This window comes from Anomaloglossus baeobatrachus, chromosome 1 (genome assembly GCF_048569485.1).
Source record: "Anomaloglossus baeobatrachus isolate aAnoBae1 chromosome 1, aAnoBae1.hap1, whole genome shotgun sequence".
Lineage (NCBI taxonomy): Eukaryota > Metazoa > Chordata > Amphibia > Anura > Aromobatidae > Anomaloglossus > Anomaloglossus baeobatrachus.
The window spans coordinates 470,935,459-470,953,053 of NC_134353.1; the positions used below are offsets into that span (position 1 = coordinate 470,935,459).

The window sequence follows — 17,595 nt, forward strand, 5'->3', positions numbered from 1 at the left end:
CCTTCACACAGACTACAGTAAGAGGAAAGCTGAAGGTGATTGTAATCATACTCAGCTCTTTTGTATTCACCATACCTCTCTGACTGCTATAAGATGAAAAAGATGTTTGTATTCACACTCAGTTCTGCTGCTCTCTGTGTAGTAGGTGCAACGATAGCCATTGAGAGCATGACTGTTTGGGTTCGCTCACACTGGCGTATAATATGGAGGAGTGCAGTGCAAGAAAATCACGCATCACAATCTGACCAATGTTAGTCAATGATGTAAGTCAGATCGAAATGCTTTTCCTCAGCTCTAATTGGATTGAGGAAAAAAATTGCAGCATGCTGCGATTGGCAGCATGTCTTGGATCATGCGCACCCATACAAGTCTACGGGTGCGTGTGAAACATTGCACTGCACTGAAGTCATTCAAGTGCAGTCCAATATATGCCTATACAGACAATGGAGAAGATGGAGAAATTAATCTCTCTGTCTTCTCCTCACCTTTGCTCTGATTTTCATATGTGAGAGAACCGGAACACAGTACAATGACACTCGGCTCAAACTCGCAGCAGACTTTGAGCCACTTGTCATTAGCACGTCACTTACGATGCTCTCACATCTGATGCCATTTGCTAGTGTGACCCTGGCCTTTGTCATTACATCTCACAGGGGAAAGCATGTTCTTCTGACCTTTTCTGGGGGCATATTCTTTTTTCCTTTGCGCCATGACTCCTGCTCATGATACATCAATATCGTGCAGCATACAAAGTGAACGCCCACAGAGAAAAATCTCTGGTAACTTTTCCTTGGACTTATAAGAATTTATAAAAATACTTTACAAGCTAATATTTCTGCAACAGGAATAATTAAAAAAGACATTTTATTTAGCTCAATTTAAGTATACTCAAACACGTGAAAGATCGTCTAGTTACTTGAATTTCCAATTGTATTCATGTATAATAAGGTTGTGATTTACTGCTTAACATCAAGTGATAAAGCTGTCCAGGGATTGGACACTTGGCAAGTTGAATTCGTCACTATGTTTTGTATGATTATGCTAATTCTTGAAGTAAAACAGTGTTGATTATATTCTGAACATGCGATGTAAAAAAATAATTGATCTGGACCTGGAGCCTAGCTATAAGGGGTGTGAAAGTGGCTGTGCCTGAGGTGGCCCACGAAAAGTGTGAACAGATTAGATGACACCAGTATAAAAAATAGCAGACAATAGGTGGAGATTTACGATCAAGAAACACTAATGGGATTTTACTACTTACATGTGAAAAATCTACGTAATATCTCACTTTCAGTCACTTGCCATTTTTGATCATGTTCGTCCTGGATTAGAAACCATTGGGCAGCAGGAGTAAAATATCGCAGTAAGACTTGCCATTTTTTAAGCATTACCAAAAACTTTCAGGCTCTTATTTACTTTGCGTAAGAAACTGAGAACATGAGTGCAAACAATATGCATTCCAAAACACGAGCACAGGAGTGCTAGAGGAACACAATTCATTTGCACATAATTGCTGACGCTGCTGGTTAGTTGAAGTTGGCTGCATGAAGGATCAAGTCTTTGTAACACAGCAATGCCATTGTAAAGTTGGTGAACAAATATCTACATATCAATGTGTTCTTTAAAAGCATATCATTGGTAAAATATAGATCCTGATACTGGTTATTGTTTCAAATATGACCTATGGAATAGCAATACTCCTTTAACTGTATCATTCACTACCCTTCAGGATATGCTCAGGTGCAGTGATAAGAACCGGAGACAAGAAGGAGCCACTGCATCTAGTGATACTCAAAAAGATTGTCAGCGAGAAGCACCTAGAGAGTCAGAATGGGAGAGAGATGGTCGCAGGGATCACCCGAAAGATGATGGGGAGAAGTGGAGTAAGAAGAAAAAGGCACAGCCTCCTCCTCCTTTAATCCACCCGACCACACAGCCTACTTCTCGAGCTCTTGTATCCAAAGTGAGTACCACAACTAACAATCTGCATGTTTGTGAAATAGGCTTAATGAATTAGCAACATTTGTATATTTGTTGCTGCTTTTTGTATAAGGTTTGATTTCCTACATGAAAATGTCCCATCACTATTTTTTCACTATATACAGTTTCACATCTTGAGCAGGGTTGAGCTGCATTAATGTAATCGAAGAACCCCAGTGGTAGTTCTACTGGACAAGACTTGTTAGTAGAGATGGACAGACTCTTAGAAATCAGGGACCGGCGGGTCCCTATTCTCTTTTTTTAAAAAATCTGGATCTGGTCCAGAATCCATACCCCATATAAGTCTATGGGGATTAAAATCTGGAGATTAAAAAAGGCTCCGGCATGACTGTACGCTGCTCCCAGACCTCGCATTCACTTCCTAGGCCACTTATTACTGCTCATGCATATGCACTGCTTTCACTGCCCATTGGCACCTGTGATTGGTTGAAGTCAGACACGCCCCCACCCTTAGTGTCAGTGTGTCAGCTGACTGCAACCAATCATAGGCGCCAGGACGGCCGATAGGCGGGGAAAGCAGTGTAACTGAAGACGCCCGTACACTCTAGCATCTACCATGAGCCTAGAATGTAGGGGCTCATTCCAGGTTATTGGGCGTCACTCGTTTGGTTGGTGGGCATCGCAATGCTTCCTCTCGTCCACCATAATCATGCACATCCCTGTCTGGGGGTCTCATCCCCAGACTCCCGCTTCTATTATAAACAACTCCATGCTCACGTGGACTTAGAAGAATAATGTTTATTCTGGTTGAAACGTCGGACGACGTTTTAAACACGCCCCTATCATGTGAAAGGGGCGTTTTAAAATGACGTCATACCTGGAAGGAGCCCGTACACTCTAGCATCTACCGTCCTTATCGTGGTATAAAAATAAATAAATAAAACAATTTGCGTAGGGTCCCCCCGCATATTCTGATACCCAGCACAGATAACCCACATGGCTACAGGTTGCCGACCCAGTCCTGCGCTTATCTTGGCTGTGTATCAAAACAAGAAGAACCGCTTGCGGCTTTTTTTTCTTTCTTTATTATTTAAATAAATAATTAAAAAAAACGATGTTAAATCCCTCCTAACTTGCATACCAACCATGATAAAGCCAGCTTGAGGCTGGTATTCTCAGGCTGGGGAGAACCAGCCTACAAATATCAGCCTCCAGCCGCCCGGAATTGTCGCATCCATCAGATGCGAAAAGCCTGACGCTTTACCAGCTGTTCTTGTTGCCCTGGTGTGGTGGCAATCTGGGTATTAGCAGGGGTTAATAAGCTGCTACTAAACCCTAGATTAGTTATGGTAGGTGTCTATGATACCCACATCACTAATCTATAATCCATTATCACTAATCCATATTCCTGCACCCAATCTACACCTCCTGGCAAAAAAACGTGTTTTTTTACGCATTGTTTTGCCTCTGGTTTTTGCTCAGTTTTTGACACGGTTTTCTGCCAGGAGGTACACATTTGATGCTGAAATCATCTGCACCAGACTTCTGCACCAAATTTGCACCTTCTGGCAGAAAAATAAAATGTGTTAGCCCAAAAATGCAAAATATATTTTTTTTTTCTGCCAGGAGCTGCAAATTTGGTGCTGCAATCTGGTGCAGAGAGATTTCAGTAGCAAATGTACACTTCCTGGCAGAAAGCCGTGGCAAAAAAAATGTGGCAAAAAAACCTTGGATTTTTGCCAGGAGGTGCAGATTGGGTGCAGGAATATCGTGAAAAATGTTCAGCATCAAATCTACATCTCTTGTCAAAAAAAACAGCATTTTTCTGCCAGGAGATGCAGGTCTCACCTGAGGTAAGGTCACTGACTTTACTGAGGTAACCTGAGGTCAATTACTTGCTTTCACATGTGGGGGACCGTGGGAACCTCCAAATGTGGCCGCAAATAACCTGAGTGATGTCATCGCAGCTCAGTCATTGTCTGTCTGCACTCCCAGCGGGTGGTCATGTTCTATGGTGCTCGTTGTGAGATTCAGATGTAGCAGGATGATTCGCTGTGGGATCTCGTGTGGATTACGTTGGACCTGCAGGTGGTTAATAAAGTGGTGAAAGAGGGAGTTTTTTGTATTTTATTTCAAATAAAGGATTTTTTCTGTGTTTGTGTTTATTTTCTTTCACTTACAGATTAGTGATGCGGGTGTCATAGATGCCTGCCATCACTATTCTAGGGTTTAGTAGCAGCTGTGGGCTGTTATTAACCCCTTCTATTACCCCGATTGCCACCGCACCAGGGCAATGGGAAAAGCCTATAAAGCACTGGGCTTGTTGCATCTAATGGATGCGACCGTTCTGGGCGGCTGGAGGCTGATATTTTTAGTCTGGGTCTCCCTAGCCTGAGAATACCAGCTCCCAGCTAGCTTAAACATGGCTGTGTATGAAAATTTGGGGGGGGACCACACGTCGTTTTTTTAAATTATTTCTTATAATAATAATAATAAAAAAGCCGCATGTGTTTCCTCTTCTATTGATACAAAGCCAAGATAAGCACAGGACTGGGTCGGCAGCCTGTAGCCATGGGCTTTATCTGTGCTGGGTATCAGAATATGTGGGGGGACCCAGCATCAATTGTTTTATTTATTTAATTTTATACCTCAGTACTGATCCAGCTACAGTGTCTGTCAGTGATTGCAGGAAGAAACTGTTACACAGGCTGGGGGCGCGTCTGACTGCAACCAATCACAGATGGCCAGTGGGCGGGGAAAGCAGTACATATGAAATTAGCTTAATGAGCGGCACAGGAAGTGAATGCGCGACCTGGAAGCAGTGTGCCGCCATGACAGAGCTTCGGTACATATGAAATGCTCACTTCATTTTTATTTTTTTTATTTTTTTTTTTAAATTTCTTGCATGCTGAATCCGGATGAAACTCCTGGAATGCCGGGCCCGCCACCTGAGTGTCTTTGAAACCATGTGAATCCAGACTTTTACAGTCCGTGTCCACCCATCCCTACTTGTTATCAACTTATTGAGATTCTAGAATGAAAGGCATGAAAATTCATTAGGTTATGGAGCAAATTCTTAGGGCATGTGCGCACAACATCTTTTTCAGTGGGTTCCCTCTGAATGCTACATGAAAAGTGCTAACAACATATATATTTCTATGTTAAAAAGACTTGTTTATATGTTCAGTCTATTATGCATCGTCAGGTTTCCAAAGATGCCAAATGGTTAAAAGGAGTGAGCTGACCATTCTTCAGATGTCTTCTGATTGGAAGACGCACCATACTTATGACGCGCCGACGGGGTCTTGGGGGTTACTTGTCACCAGGCCGGTGTCAATTCAGGTTGTCACAGCGGCCTGGCCCGGTTCTGTGACCCCGGCAGTGTCAATAAACATGGCGATGGGGATGATGTGAGTAGTTATTTGTGACGCCACCTGTAGTATGCGGCCAGTTATTAGCCGCTGCTGCGGAAAGTCTTTCTCTTCTGGGGCAGATGGTGACGCAGCTCGGGTATTGCAGCTCTCCACTGGTAGAGCTAGGCCCCAGGGAGGATGTTGGGAGCAGTAGTCGCCTATAGCGCAGGGGCGCGATAATGGGAGCGCCGGCAATGATGGGACGACACAGAGGGTGCAGTTCAAGTTCTTTACTCACTGATGTCACACTGCCTTAGGTGTGCCATGTTCCGCTGTGATAGGCTTCAGCCGATCCTGGATAGTTCAGAGGTCAAGGCCGGTGTTTCCTTCTCTGTGTCCTTTCCAGTAGTCTTCCCTCCACCCCAGCTCCTGGGCCGTGGAACGGGTCACGGGTGCCTGCTGCACTCCCCGAGAACCCTGGGATCCCCCTTCTTCCTAAGAACCCGGGTCGAGCCTCCAGCTCCGAACCACGGGCCCCTTTCTGTGCTGTGTCTTGCGACTTCCCTTCCTGAGTCTGACCTGACACTTTCTGCGCCCAGAGCTAACTGATTGCTGTGTGAGATGGCGTCTTACTTCCCCTGCAAAAGAAGGATAAATCCAGCAAGCCCAGGTGATGGCAATGATAAAGGTTAAGCCGAAATGCGTCTTGCCGTCCGTTTTTACAGCAGTATTTCCCATCTCTGCCTGAAATGATTGTAACTTGCTGCTATTTGAAATCTGAAAATTTTAATCAACATTTGAAATAAAGAAAAGAATTTTATTCATCATATGCCTGGGCTCGCTGGATTTATCCTTCCTTTGTATCAGCTGTTGGCAAGAACTTCTGCCATTTAATCCGTGCAGAGCGTCTCTATGGAGTAGCAGCATATTCATTGTTCTAACTTGGTAAGCTGGCACCTTTTGCTTTTTATTACTTCCCCTGAAGGTGCCCCACCTCCCCGGTTGCTGAACTAATGGGCAGGAGGTCCCATACTTCATGATGGCTACCCCTGGCACCTACCCTGGCCCAGTCCTAGTGACAGAGCTCCCGAATTGTGTGATGGATATGTTGTGGTGGTTTACCGGTGATGACCTCCTCTGTATCTTAGATGAATACTGCACCTCGTGTGAGATGCAGTACCCTGTGGTGCCTGAAGCCGCAGTGGCGCCACAGTTACATTGCAAGTCAATGGCAAGGGTCAAAAAATGCCTTGAGAGTATTTTTGAGCTTTATGTCAGCGTTTATTCTTTAAAAACAGCTAGTGGTTAAAAACCCACAGAAAACACCAGTAAAAAAAAAATGCCTCAAAAACACTGGGAAAATACACAAAAAAATCCATTGGCGGTCAAAAAGGTTGAAAAACCGCTCAAGAAATGCCCCCAAAAAAACGCTAGAGAATAGAAGCCTTGAAAAATTGAAGTTTGCTAAGGCCTGCTGGAACTTTTCAATTTGAAAAGACAAGTGGTGGCAGGTTAGCTTGCGGAATTCTTTGTACAAACATGATTTGCATGCAATAATCAGTAGAAGGCCAGATTCACACATCCATGTGACACGGTCCGAGTATGGACCGCCATGTGCTGACTGGCCCTAGGTCTCCTGATACGAACTGAACGGTCCACGAAGCTGTTGGGTTTGGGTCAGGAGACCCACAGCCAATCTGTGAATCTCGGACCTTGACACACAGATGTTTGATTCAGTGTAAAGTCTTACCTACGTACAAAAATCGAACTTCTCAAGTACATCATACACCACCAATAAGATATTTATATGATTGCCACATTATAATTTCATTCATTCCCCATAATGAATTAGAGGTCATTCACAGTTTGCAGAAAGGTGTCATAGTTAGAGGAGGATTTCCGTCTTTGCATCTTTGACATTTATGGCATGAACAAACAGGATCAACAGGATATGCTTTAAATGTCTAATAGATACGGTCCCACTGTTGGGACCTGTATTTGTCTCAAGAATGGGGCCCTGAAAAAAATAGAGAATTGACCTCACCTATGTGGCTCTCCTTATTAGGCCGGTGTCACACTTGTGATTTCCTCGCGTGTATCTCGCGCGAGTCTCGCAGTACATCACACGGCACAGACTCACACTCTCCCTACAGGAGCGGGTCGGTTGCATGTATCTCTATGCAGCTGAGACGCTCCTGTGAGAAGAGTGTGAGTCCATGACTGGTGATGGACCACAAGACTTGAGTGAGATACACGCAAGGCAATCGCAAGTGTGACACTGGCCTTAGTGAAAATTGTGGAGCTTCTTCAGGTATTTTCACAGTTCCCATTGGTATTAATGACTGTGTGTGTCATACCTCTAGTCTTGAGATATGTATGGGTCACAGTGGTGGGACCCTCACCTATGGGAAATTTATGGCACATTTTGTCTGAATGCCAGGAAAATAACCCGGATGGGATAACTCTATTCTAGCAGAGATTATTTAACTTCCTTTCAGATGGTAGAGTCAAATGCAACAAATTACTCCTTTGTCTAATGAATTAATAAAAAAAGCCTCAAATACCTTAATACAGCAATTTCTGACACCCAGGGGAAGGTGTGAGACCAGTATGGAATTAAAAAGTCTGTCACTCCCAAAACTTAAATTAAACCATTCATGCATTCATATAGGGGGCATTAGTCATTTAAAATGATGCTTGTAGTGTGGAATTGACTTATTTTGTCTTACATAAAAACCAAGGCCTCAGTGCTCAAATGCAATCATTCGTACCTCCCCTTGTTCTGATTGACAGTGCTTGCTTTGCAGCACTGCCTGAATTGAAACCTCAGCCCTCCACACTGCCATTAGAACAGCTGAAAGCACACAGTGTCTGTGTGTACTGGTGCGTTCTACGCCCTCTTCTGTCTGTAATGGCCACTCACTACACAATGGAGCGGGTAACGATGCGGACAGGAGAGAGAGAGATCAGAACGCACTCGAACACTATGTGTCACCACACTCCCTGGACTCCTGCAGAGTCTGTGTGAGCACACTGTAATTTCCTTCTGCTATCCTTATCTTATCAGAGTTGGCTGCCCACTACTGTGTGATCCTAAGTTCATCTAGAGGCTGCTTCAGCCCTGATACTGATGAGAACTCATCTTCACAAACTGACACACTCATCTCTTGCACTGTCAGTGCATGCAGGACTGAGGATTTCATTCAGACACCACTCCAAACAGTTCACTGAGCTCCCGGCCATGTCAAGGGTGCACTAAGTACCCCTTATTTACATATGAGAAAAGAAAAAAAGAGAAAATCTGCCGTACAAGTATTATTTTGTAGGTGTTAAGTCCCCTGGACAAATTTCTTAAGGCCCAGCAACACACAACGACTTACCAGCGATCCCGAAAACAATGCGACCTGATAGGGATCGCTGGTAAGTCGCTGGGAGGCTGCAGGTGAGATGTCACACAGTCAGACCTTACCAACGATGCAGAACAATACATGTCGCAGTTGCGACCTGTATAACGATCTCAGCAGTCACTGTGACCCTGTCACACAGTGTCAAACACAGCGATGTGTCCTGCCCAGCAGGACATCGCCTTTGAAGAAAATGGCCTGGACCATTCTGCAACGACTAGAGATCTCACAGCAGGGGCCTGATCGCTGGTAGGTGTCACACATAACAAGATCGCTAATGGGATCACTACTGCGTCACAGAAACCGTGACTCCGCTGCGATCTCGCTAGCGATCTCATGTGTGACGGTACCTTTAGGCCCTGTGCGCACACTGTGTTTTTTCCTGCGGTTTTTTTTTGCGTTTTTGCTGCAGAAATTTTTTGAGAAAATGGTTGTAACCTTTCTGCAGACATTCCCCAGCAAAACCTATGGAAAATAAATTAGCTGTGTGCACACTGCGTTTTTTTTCTCAAGAAAATTCTTTTTGCAGATTTTCTAGAGAAAAAGAATGAGCATGTCACTTCTTTTCTGCAGGTACCTGCGTTATTTCACTGCATTGACTGTAATGTAATCATGAAATACCGCAGTGAATAACACAGGTAGCAAATGATGTGCTTTTCATTGCGTTTTCCTGCGTTATTCCCTGCGGTATTTCGCGTTTTTCGGGACATAATATTCATCAATGCCCTGCATTTTGCAGGGAAGTGATGTCATTATGACAGGAAGAGGAAGTTGAGCAGAGAGTAAACACACACATCACACTTACACACATACAAACATACAATGCACATAGAAATCAAACGTACATATTAAAAATAAAAAACAAAAAAAAAACGTGGGCTCTGCCATATTTTTACCGTCCAGCCAAGGTAAGCACACAGCGGCGGCCCGGTATTCTCAGGCTGGGGAGGGCGAGGGCCAGGGTTATTGCCCCCCCCTCCCGCAGCCAAGAATATCAGCCTGCCGCTGCCCTGAGAATGTCGCATCCATTATGTGACAGTCCCGGCGTGTTACCGGCTCTTCCCGATTGCCGTGATGCGGTGGCAGTCGGGGTAGTAACTAGTTAATGGCAGCCCATAGCTGCCACTAAGTCCTAGGTTAATCATGGCAGGCGTCTGAGACACCCCCCCATGATTAACCTGTAAGTAAAGTGAATAAACACACCCCCTGAAAAATTCTTTATTTTAAATAAAATAACAAAAAAGCCCACTCTTTCACCACTTTATTAACCCCCCCCCAAAACACACAGCTCCGGCGTAATTCACCGAAGTCCCACGACGCTTGCAGACTGATCCAGCCATGTCTGACACATAGTACTCAATGCAGCCTCGTAATGAGGATGCAGGGGTAATGTGAACACTTTACCTCTCACGAGAACTGCAGTGTGTCCTCACAGGGACTCTCCAGCATCATCGACCAACAGTGACTCTGCGAGAACTGAGATCTAAGGTCCCGCAGGGTCACTGCTGTTTGAGAAATACTGGGGGGGTGGGAAACACAAACATAAAAAGTAAAGCTGTAGTATCTATCCCTCTATTATCTATCTCTCTATCTATCCCTCTATTATCTATCTATGAATTTTTCTATCCATCTATCTATCCATTATCTATCTATCCATCTATCTATTGATTATCTATCGATTATCTATCTATCCATTATCTATGTATCTATTTATCTATCTTTTTATCTATCGATTATCTATCCATCAAGCTATCTATCCATCTATCTATCGATTATCTATCTATGTATATTATTTATCGCTTTTAAAGCATTAAAAACTGTAGGGGCCAACCTGTAAAATACGCAACAAAACCGCTGTAAAAACGCTTGCGTTTTTTGGTGCGTTATTGGTGCCTTTTTTAATGCAGGTGCGCTAATCTTTCACTCAAGAAATTTCTTGAGAAAAATCCTTTTTCTAGTGCGCACAGGGCCTTAGTAGTGTAAGCTTGAGTTTGGGGGTAATGTTCTAGCATAAGACATGATATCATTTTATTCTGTTTTGATTTTTAGTGGAAGGTGGGAGATCCTTGTAGTGCTGTTTGGTCAGAAGATGGATGTGTCTATCCTGCTACTGTAAAATCCATTGACCGAGAAACAGGGACATGTTTGGTGCAGTATGACGGCTACGGAAATACCGAGAGGCATCAGCTGGATGAAATAGTGTCTGTGGGGAGTAGTGGGGACAGCACCCCTCCTGTTAAACAGGTGACTAAATCATTCTGGTCATTGTCATTCCTTCCCAATGATCTCTCAGAAATGATTATAACCCCCTCTTTCACCTCCTGTCAATACTGACTTTTCCCACATTCTGTGTCTTCATTACTCTTTTTTGCCACCATTTTACTCTAACATTTTTGAATCCTACAAAATCCAATGGCATTTACCCAAATACAATTATTTCCAATCTGATGGCAGCTATGGCATAAATGCTCTAAAACTGATAATAATTTTAACTTACATTGATTTTTTTTTGGCATTTTTATATCATTTCAATTGGTTTCAATTTGTTTTCACGTACCCCCATTGTCCCATCTGTCATCAAACCCATCTCTTCCACCATTGTGACTATGATGACCCATGCTATTGCCACCATCTGTATTGTCCATCCTCTTAACTCTGTAAATCTATTTAACCTATACTTCAAAAAGTCTATATCTTATCTATCAACAACTGTATTTATGACAGACTAGTGAAGCTCATGCTGTTTTTTTAGCGTAACCCTTTCTCCACATGACCAATTTCCGTTTCTGCATTTCTGTTTTTTCCTCCCCTTTTTCCAAAAACGATAACCTTTTTAACTTTATGGCCACCTAGACTTTGAGGTCTTGTTTTTTTGAGGGATAAATTGTAATTTTGAATGATGCCATTTATTTTACCACATAGTTTACTGAAAAACTGGAAAAAATTGATATGAAATTGTGGAAAAAAAAATAACATTGCTTTTTGAAAATCATTTTTTCAGCGTACATAGCGAGGTAAAAATTATTTGACATCATGATTGTCCAGGTCAGTACAATTACACAGATAACAAACTATACCAGTTTTTGTCTTTTTATTATTGTAGAGGTGAAAAAAAAATCAGAAATTTGTAACAGAAAAAATTTTGAATTGTGTCACCAGTTTTTAAGACATTTTAATTTTTTTGGTGATAGACTTGTTCATGGGCTTGTTTCGCAAGGCAAATCAGCATTTTATTGACACCATTTTCAAATATATGCTTTTTTTGCAGTGGCAGTGACCAAAAAAAACCTCCGCAAATTTGGTACTTTGATTTTTTTTTTTACAGTGTCTCCTAATCTAGTTCATTAATTGTATATTTTGATAGACTGGACTTTTATGGACATGGTAATACCCTATATATGTATTTTTTACATATATTTTTTTTTTTTAGTGGACTTTTATTTTATTTATTAGTACCCTTATGAGACTCCAACCTGTGATCGTCTGATCACTTGTACTATATACAAAAATACCATAGTATTGCTGTATGTTGTAAAAATCATAGTCTCCTTTGAAGCCCGGCCACTCGATGGGTTTTAACGGAGCTTCATGATGGCAGGCTCGGGGTCTTCAACAGAGCCGGGCAGCTGATGGGCACAAAGAATGATGAACCTCCATTCCGCAATGCTGTTAATACGACTGTCACAATTTAATGCCTTACAAGTAGCTATTACAGGAAGATCCTGGCTGTGACACATAGTCATTAGCTGCTGGGTATTGGGTTAAGCCCCGACTTGTGCCGTACAAGTATGGCTTATATTGGGAATGGTTTAAAGAGGACCTATTAATTATAAGAGGAACAAAAAATGACAATAGATGAAATGATAAAGCAATTTTCACAAATATACGTCACTAGCAAATAACATGATTTCCCTCTGTATTAAAGCTATGCAGGTATTACTTTCTTTTTACCAAAGTAAACGCAAAATTCAATGAGATTCTCTTCATTGGACATAAAACTGAGAACAATAGAGAAGGGGTTGTTGGGATGAAATCTGCTGCAGCCCCCGTGGTTGATAACAATAGAGAAGGGGTTTATGCCGCGCTATTCATCAGGAAGGAGGACAGAGATGATCAATGTTCCTTTATTGTGGCTTGTGTCTACGCATTTCAGGAGCTCTGCTCCCTTCATCAGGACATACAGCACAAAAACAACATATCTCTTTTTGTGCTGTATGTCCTGATGAAGGGAGCAGAGCTCCTGAAACGCGTAGACACAAGCCACAATAAAGGAACATTGATCATCTCTGTCCTCCTTCCTGATGAATAGCGCGGTATAAACTCCTCTATTGTTATCAACCACGGGGGCTGCAGCAGATTTCATCCCAACAACATAAGCTTTCATAGGAGTTGTGACTGTCACAACTCCTTAAGGTGAGTGCATTCCTTTTAATTTCCCCGGATATATACCGGGTAAGACCCTATTGCGCTTTTTCTCTCCATAGTTTTACCTCATCTTGGACATAAAACTATGAGAGGGGGAGCAAATTCTATACGACTTGATATATTCAACTTGATTTGCCATTTTGTCAACTTGCTGGCTATAGAATATTTACTTATTTTTCTAATTAAAAAAAAAACAACCACATACATAGTGAATTAACAATACATCAGTAAATTGCAAATCTGACGAAAATTTATCTAACCTACCACCAGGAGACTTAGGGGTACTTTTCACACTACGACATCGCAAGCCGATGCTTGCGATGCCGAGCGCGATAGTCCCCGCCCCCGTCGCAGCTGCGATACCTTGTGATAGCTGCCGTAGCGAACATTATCGCTACGGCAGCTTCACATGGACATACCTGCCCTACGACGTCGCTCTGGCCGGCGACCCGCCTCCTTCCTAAGGGGGCGGGTCATGCGGCGTCACAGCGACGTCACATGGCAGGCGGCCAATAGAAGCGGAGGGGCGGAGATGAGCGGGATGTAAACATCCCGCCCACCTCCGTCCTTCCGCATAGCCGGCGTGAGCCGCAGGACGCAGGTAGGAGATGTTCCTTGTTCCTGCGGCATCACACACAGCGATATGTGCTGCCGCAGGAACGAGGAACAACATCGTAACATCGGTCCTTCCGAAATTATGGAAATGACCGACGCTACACCGATGATACGATTTCGACGCTTTTGCGCTCGTTAATCGTATCAAAAACGATTTACACACTCCGATATCGACAGTGACGCCGGATGTGCGTCACTTTCGATTTGACCCCACCGACATCGCACCTGCGATGTCGTAGTGTGCAAAGTACCCCTTATATGTTACTTCATAAACAATCTTATCAGCCAATTTCCTTGTGCATTATCCAGGCCAGATAAAGGAAGAGGATGTAGCTGCTACTAAATAGTTAATCTACAAGCAGGAGACATAACTGTTTTTAGATGATTAATCAACAAAAGAAGGAATCTATTGCTTAAAAAGAGTTAAAGGGATTGTCCACTACTTTGCTATCGATAGAATAGGTGAACAATATCAGATTGGTGGGGGTTTGATGTTGTTACCAGCACTTAAATATGAGCTGAGCTGCAGTAACTGGCAGTAACCACTAAACAGTGTATTGAGCTGTGCTGTTCTGGATCCATTACATCTATCTGCCGCTATAACGGGTAGCAGCTGATCAATGGGGACAGCAAATGTTAGTCTCCCACCAATTTGATATGATCTGACCTCTTCAATGTAAGCCATCAAGGTAAAATAGTGGGCAAACCCTTTAATTTTAGATGAATCTGTCTGTACACAGGCTGAAACAGTAGGATGAATTTACCTCAGTTGCTGTTTCTAGTCTCCTCATGCTGCGCCATATTACACAGAATCCATCTTACTGAATGTCATAATAATGAGATAAAGTATGAAGGAGGCAGCAGTAAGCCGCCTTCACATGTCCATGTTTCCAGCACATGTGGTATCCATTTTTTTCACAGATACCACACATATTCATTGTAACCTATGAGGCTGGTCACGTGTCTGTGCTTTTACATGCATCCAAAACACCCTGAGACATATCAGTTTTTTTTCCGGTAGTATGGATGGTAAGGGCCAATGCAAGTCTATGAGTCCCATGAAAAACTGTACAGCTCACAGAAGTCTTCTGTGTGCCGTACATGTTTAACAATGAAAAGTATAGGAGAGGCTTTGTCATTTCTTTATTTTTTTTAGCCATCTTTCAAAAACACTTATTGTAAATAATGGACACACGCATGACACATCAATGACACACTGATGCAAAACACTGTCTGACACAGATACCATTTTTTTACGTACGTATTTTATACGGACGTGTGATGGAGACCTAAGACAGCAGCATACCGTAATTTTCGGACTATAAGATGCATCGGACCATAAGACGCACCCTGGTTTTAGAGGAGGAAAATAGGAAAATAAAATTTTAAGCAAAAAATGTGGTCATGACACACTGTTACGGGGCGAGGATCTGCTGCTGACACGGTTATGGGGGTAATGTCCCCAAATTCTCTACTAAGGTAACCCATCTTGGTAATGATCCTCCTGCCTTGTATTTATGTCCCTCATCCTTGTATAGCCCCCATCCTGATAAGTACCACCATCCTGGTATGTGCTCCCATCCTGGTGTATGCCCTCATCCTGGTATATGGCCCGTATCCTGTGGCACACATAAAACATAAACGTTTATACTCTTCTTTCCTTGCTCCACACAGCATTGCTCGTCTTCCTGTCTGTGCCAGCAGCAGCGCCGCTTATCTGTGTGGAGCCGTGCGCACAGTGATGACGTCATCGCTGTGCAAATCGCTCTCCACACACATCTGCGAGCAGACAGACAGGAGGTCATCGCGATGCTGCAGGGAACGGTGACTGGTGAGTATACTTATTCACTGCCCCCGCGCTGATGATTATACGCGGGGGCAGTGAATATAGCCACACATGTTCACTTGAAGCTGTAGGAGCCAGGGATGATCACGGGGCCCGCTGTTTAGTATGCGCACACCCCTGCCGGGATGCAGTGCATATGAACTTAGGCTAATGAGCAGGCCGACGTGGTCACGGTAGACGCTGCTACAGCCTGCTCCTGCCTCTGATGACCCGCTCCATCACCACCGCACCCAACTTCCCCGCAGCCATCGGACTATAAGACGCACCCCCCACTTTCCCCTCAAATTTTGGAGAAAAAACGTGCGTCTTATAGACCATAGACCAAAAAATACCGTACATCCTCTGTGTTTTCATGCTGCATGCTTCAGCCCCTCCACACCTAGGTATTTTTTAGCTTTGAAGTAAGACACCAAGCCCAATTGTCAGCCATTCTTTAGGGGCTAGAGCTTTTATTATTAATTAGATATTTTACTTTTTCTATTATTTATATTTCAAAGTGATGATAAAGTTTTTTCGATCCAACACAGTGACAGGTTTAATATCTTGGTCTTCATTTACTTCATAAAACATTCTTTAAGGTTCTCTTTAAACCACACTCATTAATGTACTTTTCTCTTCTCATGTCATACATTCACTTATTCTCATTTATGGTAGACCTACATCTTACACCTAAATCTTACAATGATATTTGGGAATACACTGAATTTGGGCCCTTCTGTTGTAGACAACTACATGTTATACCCATCTCATCAACTGAGTTTAGTATGTATTCACACTGGTGACACTGTTTACTCTTAATACGTCTATTGATCTTTTACACCTTATAGAGGTTATCTTAGGAATGATTTATCTACTCGTAAACTTAATGGTCATACATTTATTAATATGGTAATAAATATTGTTTGTGGCATAACTCCTTTGCCCAATGTCACACTGCTCTAGTGGAGAAATTGACACAAGGTGCAGTAAGCAGAATATCCACTAGAAGGCGCAAACACAATAGAGAAGTCAGCAAGCCGAGTCAATAACCAGGATGTCAATAAGAGACCAGAGGGAGATGCAAAACGTAGTCCGCTACAAGCCGAAGGTTGGAACCAGGAAGTAACACTGAAGTCAGATACAAACAAAGCAAGTTCAGAAACTGGGAGATGAGAGAAACACAAAGTGACTGGGCAGGGAGGTCAGCAGAGGCTAGGCAAACAAGCGGTCAGGGAGAAACAAGATGGGAGAGGGACTGAACCGGGAAGTCAAAGGGGAGCAGAGGCAGACAGGCAGAATGGCAAGGGGCAGAGGTCAGCACGGTAGCTGGAATATGGGATGGATCAGTGAACACTCACAGAAGCCAGGCTCACATGCTGCAGAGCAGAACTATTACTGGCGAGGTTTCGGAGGTGTAGAGCCAGGATATAGTGGCCTGGCCCTAGAATGAGGCAGAAAATTAACCCCTGCATGACCTGAAACCCTGAGATGGAATGCCAGCAACCGCTCAGTGGTAGCTGAGCCTGGCATGGATTATGACACCCATTAATTTTTGCCACGAGTTTTTTTTTTTCACACAAGTGACTGATGACCTTGGTGTATATGTTAGAAGTGACAAAAGTATATAGTACATAGTATTTTTTTTCTTGACACTTTAAAAGACACACTGTTTTTCTTTTATTTTGATTTTAATATCTGTACATTATTTCTAATTTCTTATTTTTCTTTCTTAGTGAAGGGTTGGTGACCATTGTTCAGTATAGTGGTCTTAGGACGGACAGCTAGACTTTGCTGTTATCCACTCTGTGGATGAGGTGTTGGGCACCTCTGTGGTGGTGTAAGAGGGTTGTAAGAAAGAGGTAGACCAGCACTTGGGTGATAGGATGCCTCCATTCAGTGTCAACACATGCACTTGTGGCATGAAGCAGGCGAGTCCTGCACCTCTAGGACTCAACAGCTCAGAAGTACACAGCCTGATATACAGTTTGGGGGGCCCATTGGGGTTTGGAAATTTTAGAGTTTTTATTGGGAT

At 43.1% G+C, this 17,595-nt stretch overlaps 1 protein-coding gene across 3 annotated transcripts in view; it reads left to right on the top strand.

The window, feature by feature from the left end:
• Positions 1-17,595, top strand: part of LOC142295039 (survival motor neuron protein 1-like) — a 71,253-nt gene that overhangs the window by 13,999 nt on the left and 39,659 nt on the right. For 2 of the 3 annotated variants that reach the window (XM_075338112.1, XM_075338119.1), the window contains 2 exons: positions 1,730-1,963; positions 10,748-10,942. In XM_075338112.1, coding sequence (XP_075194227.1) covers positions 1,730-1,963; positions 10,748-10,942 — 429 coding nt within the window. The remainder of the gene's footprint in view (positions 1-1,729; positions 1,964-10,747; positions 10,943-17,595) is intronic. The other variant, XM_075338126.1, reaches the window with a different exon arrangement.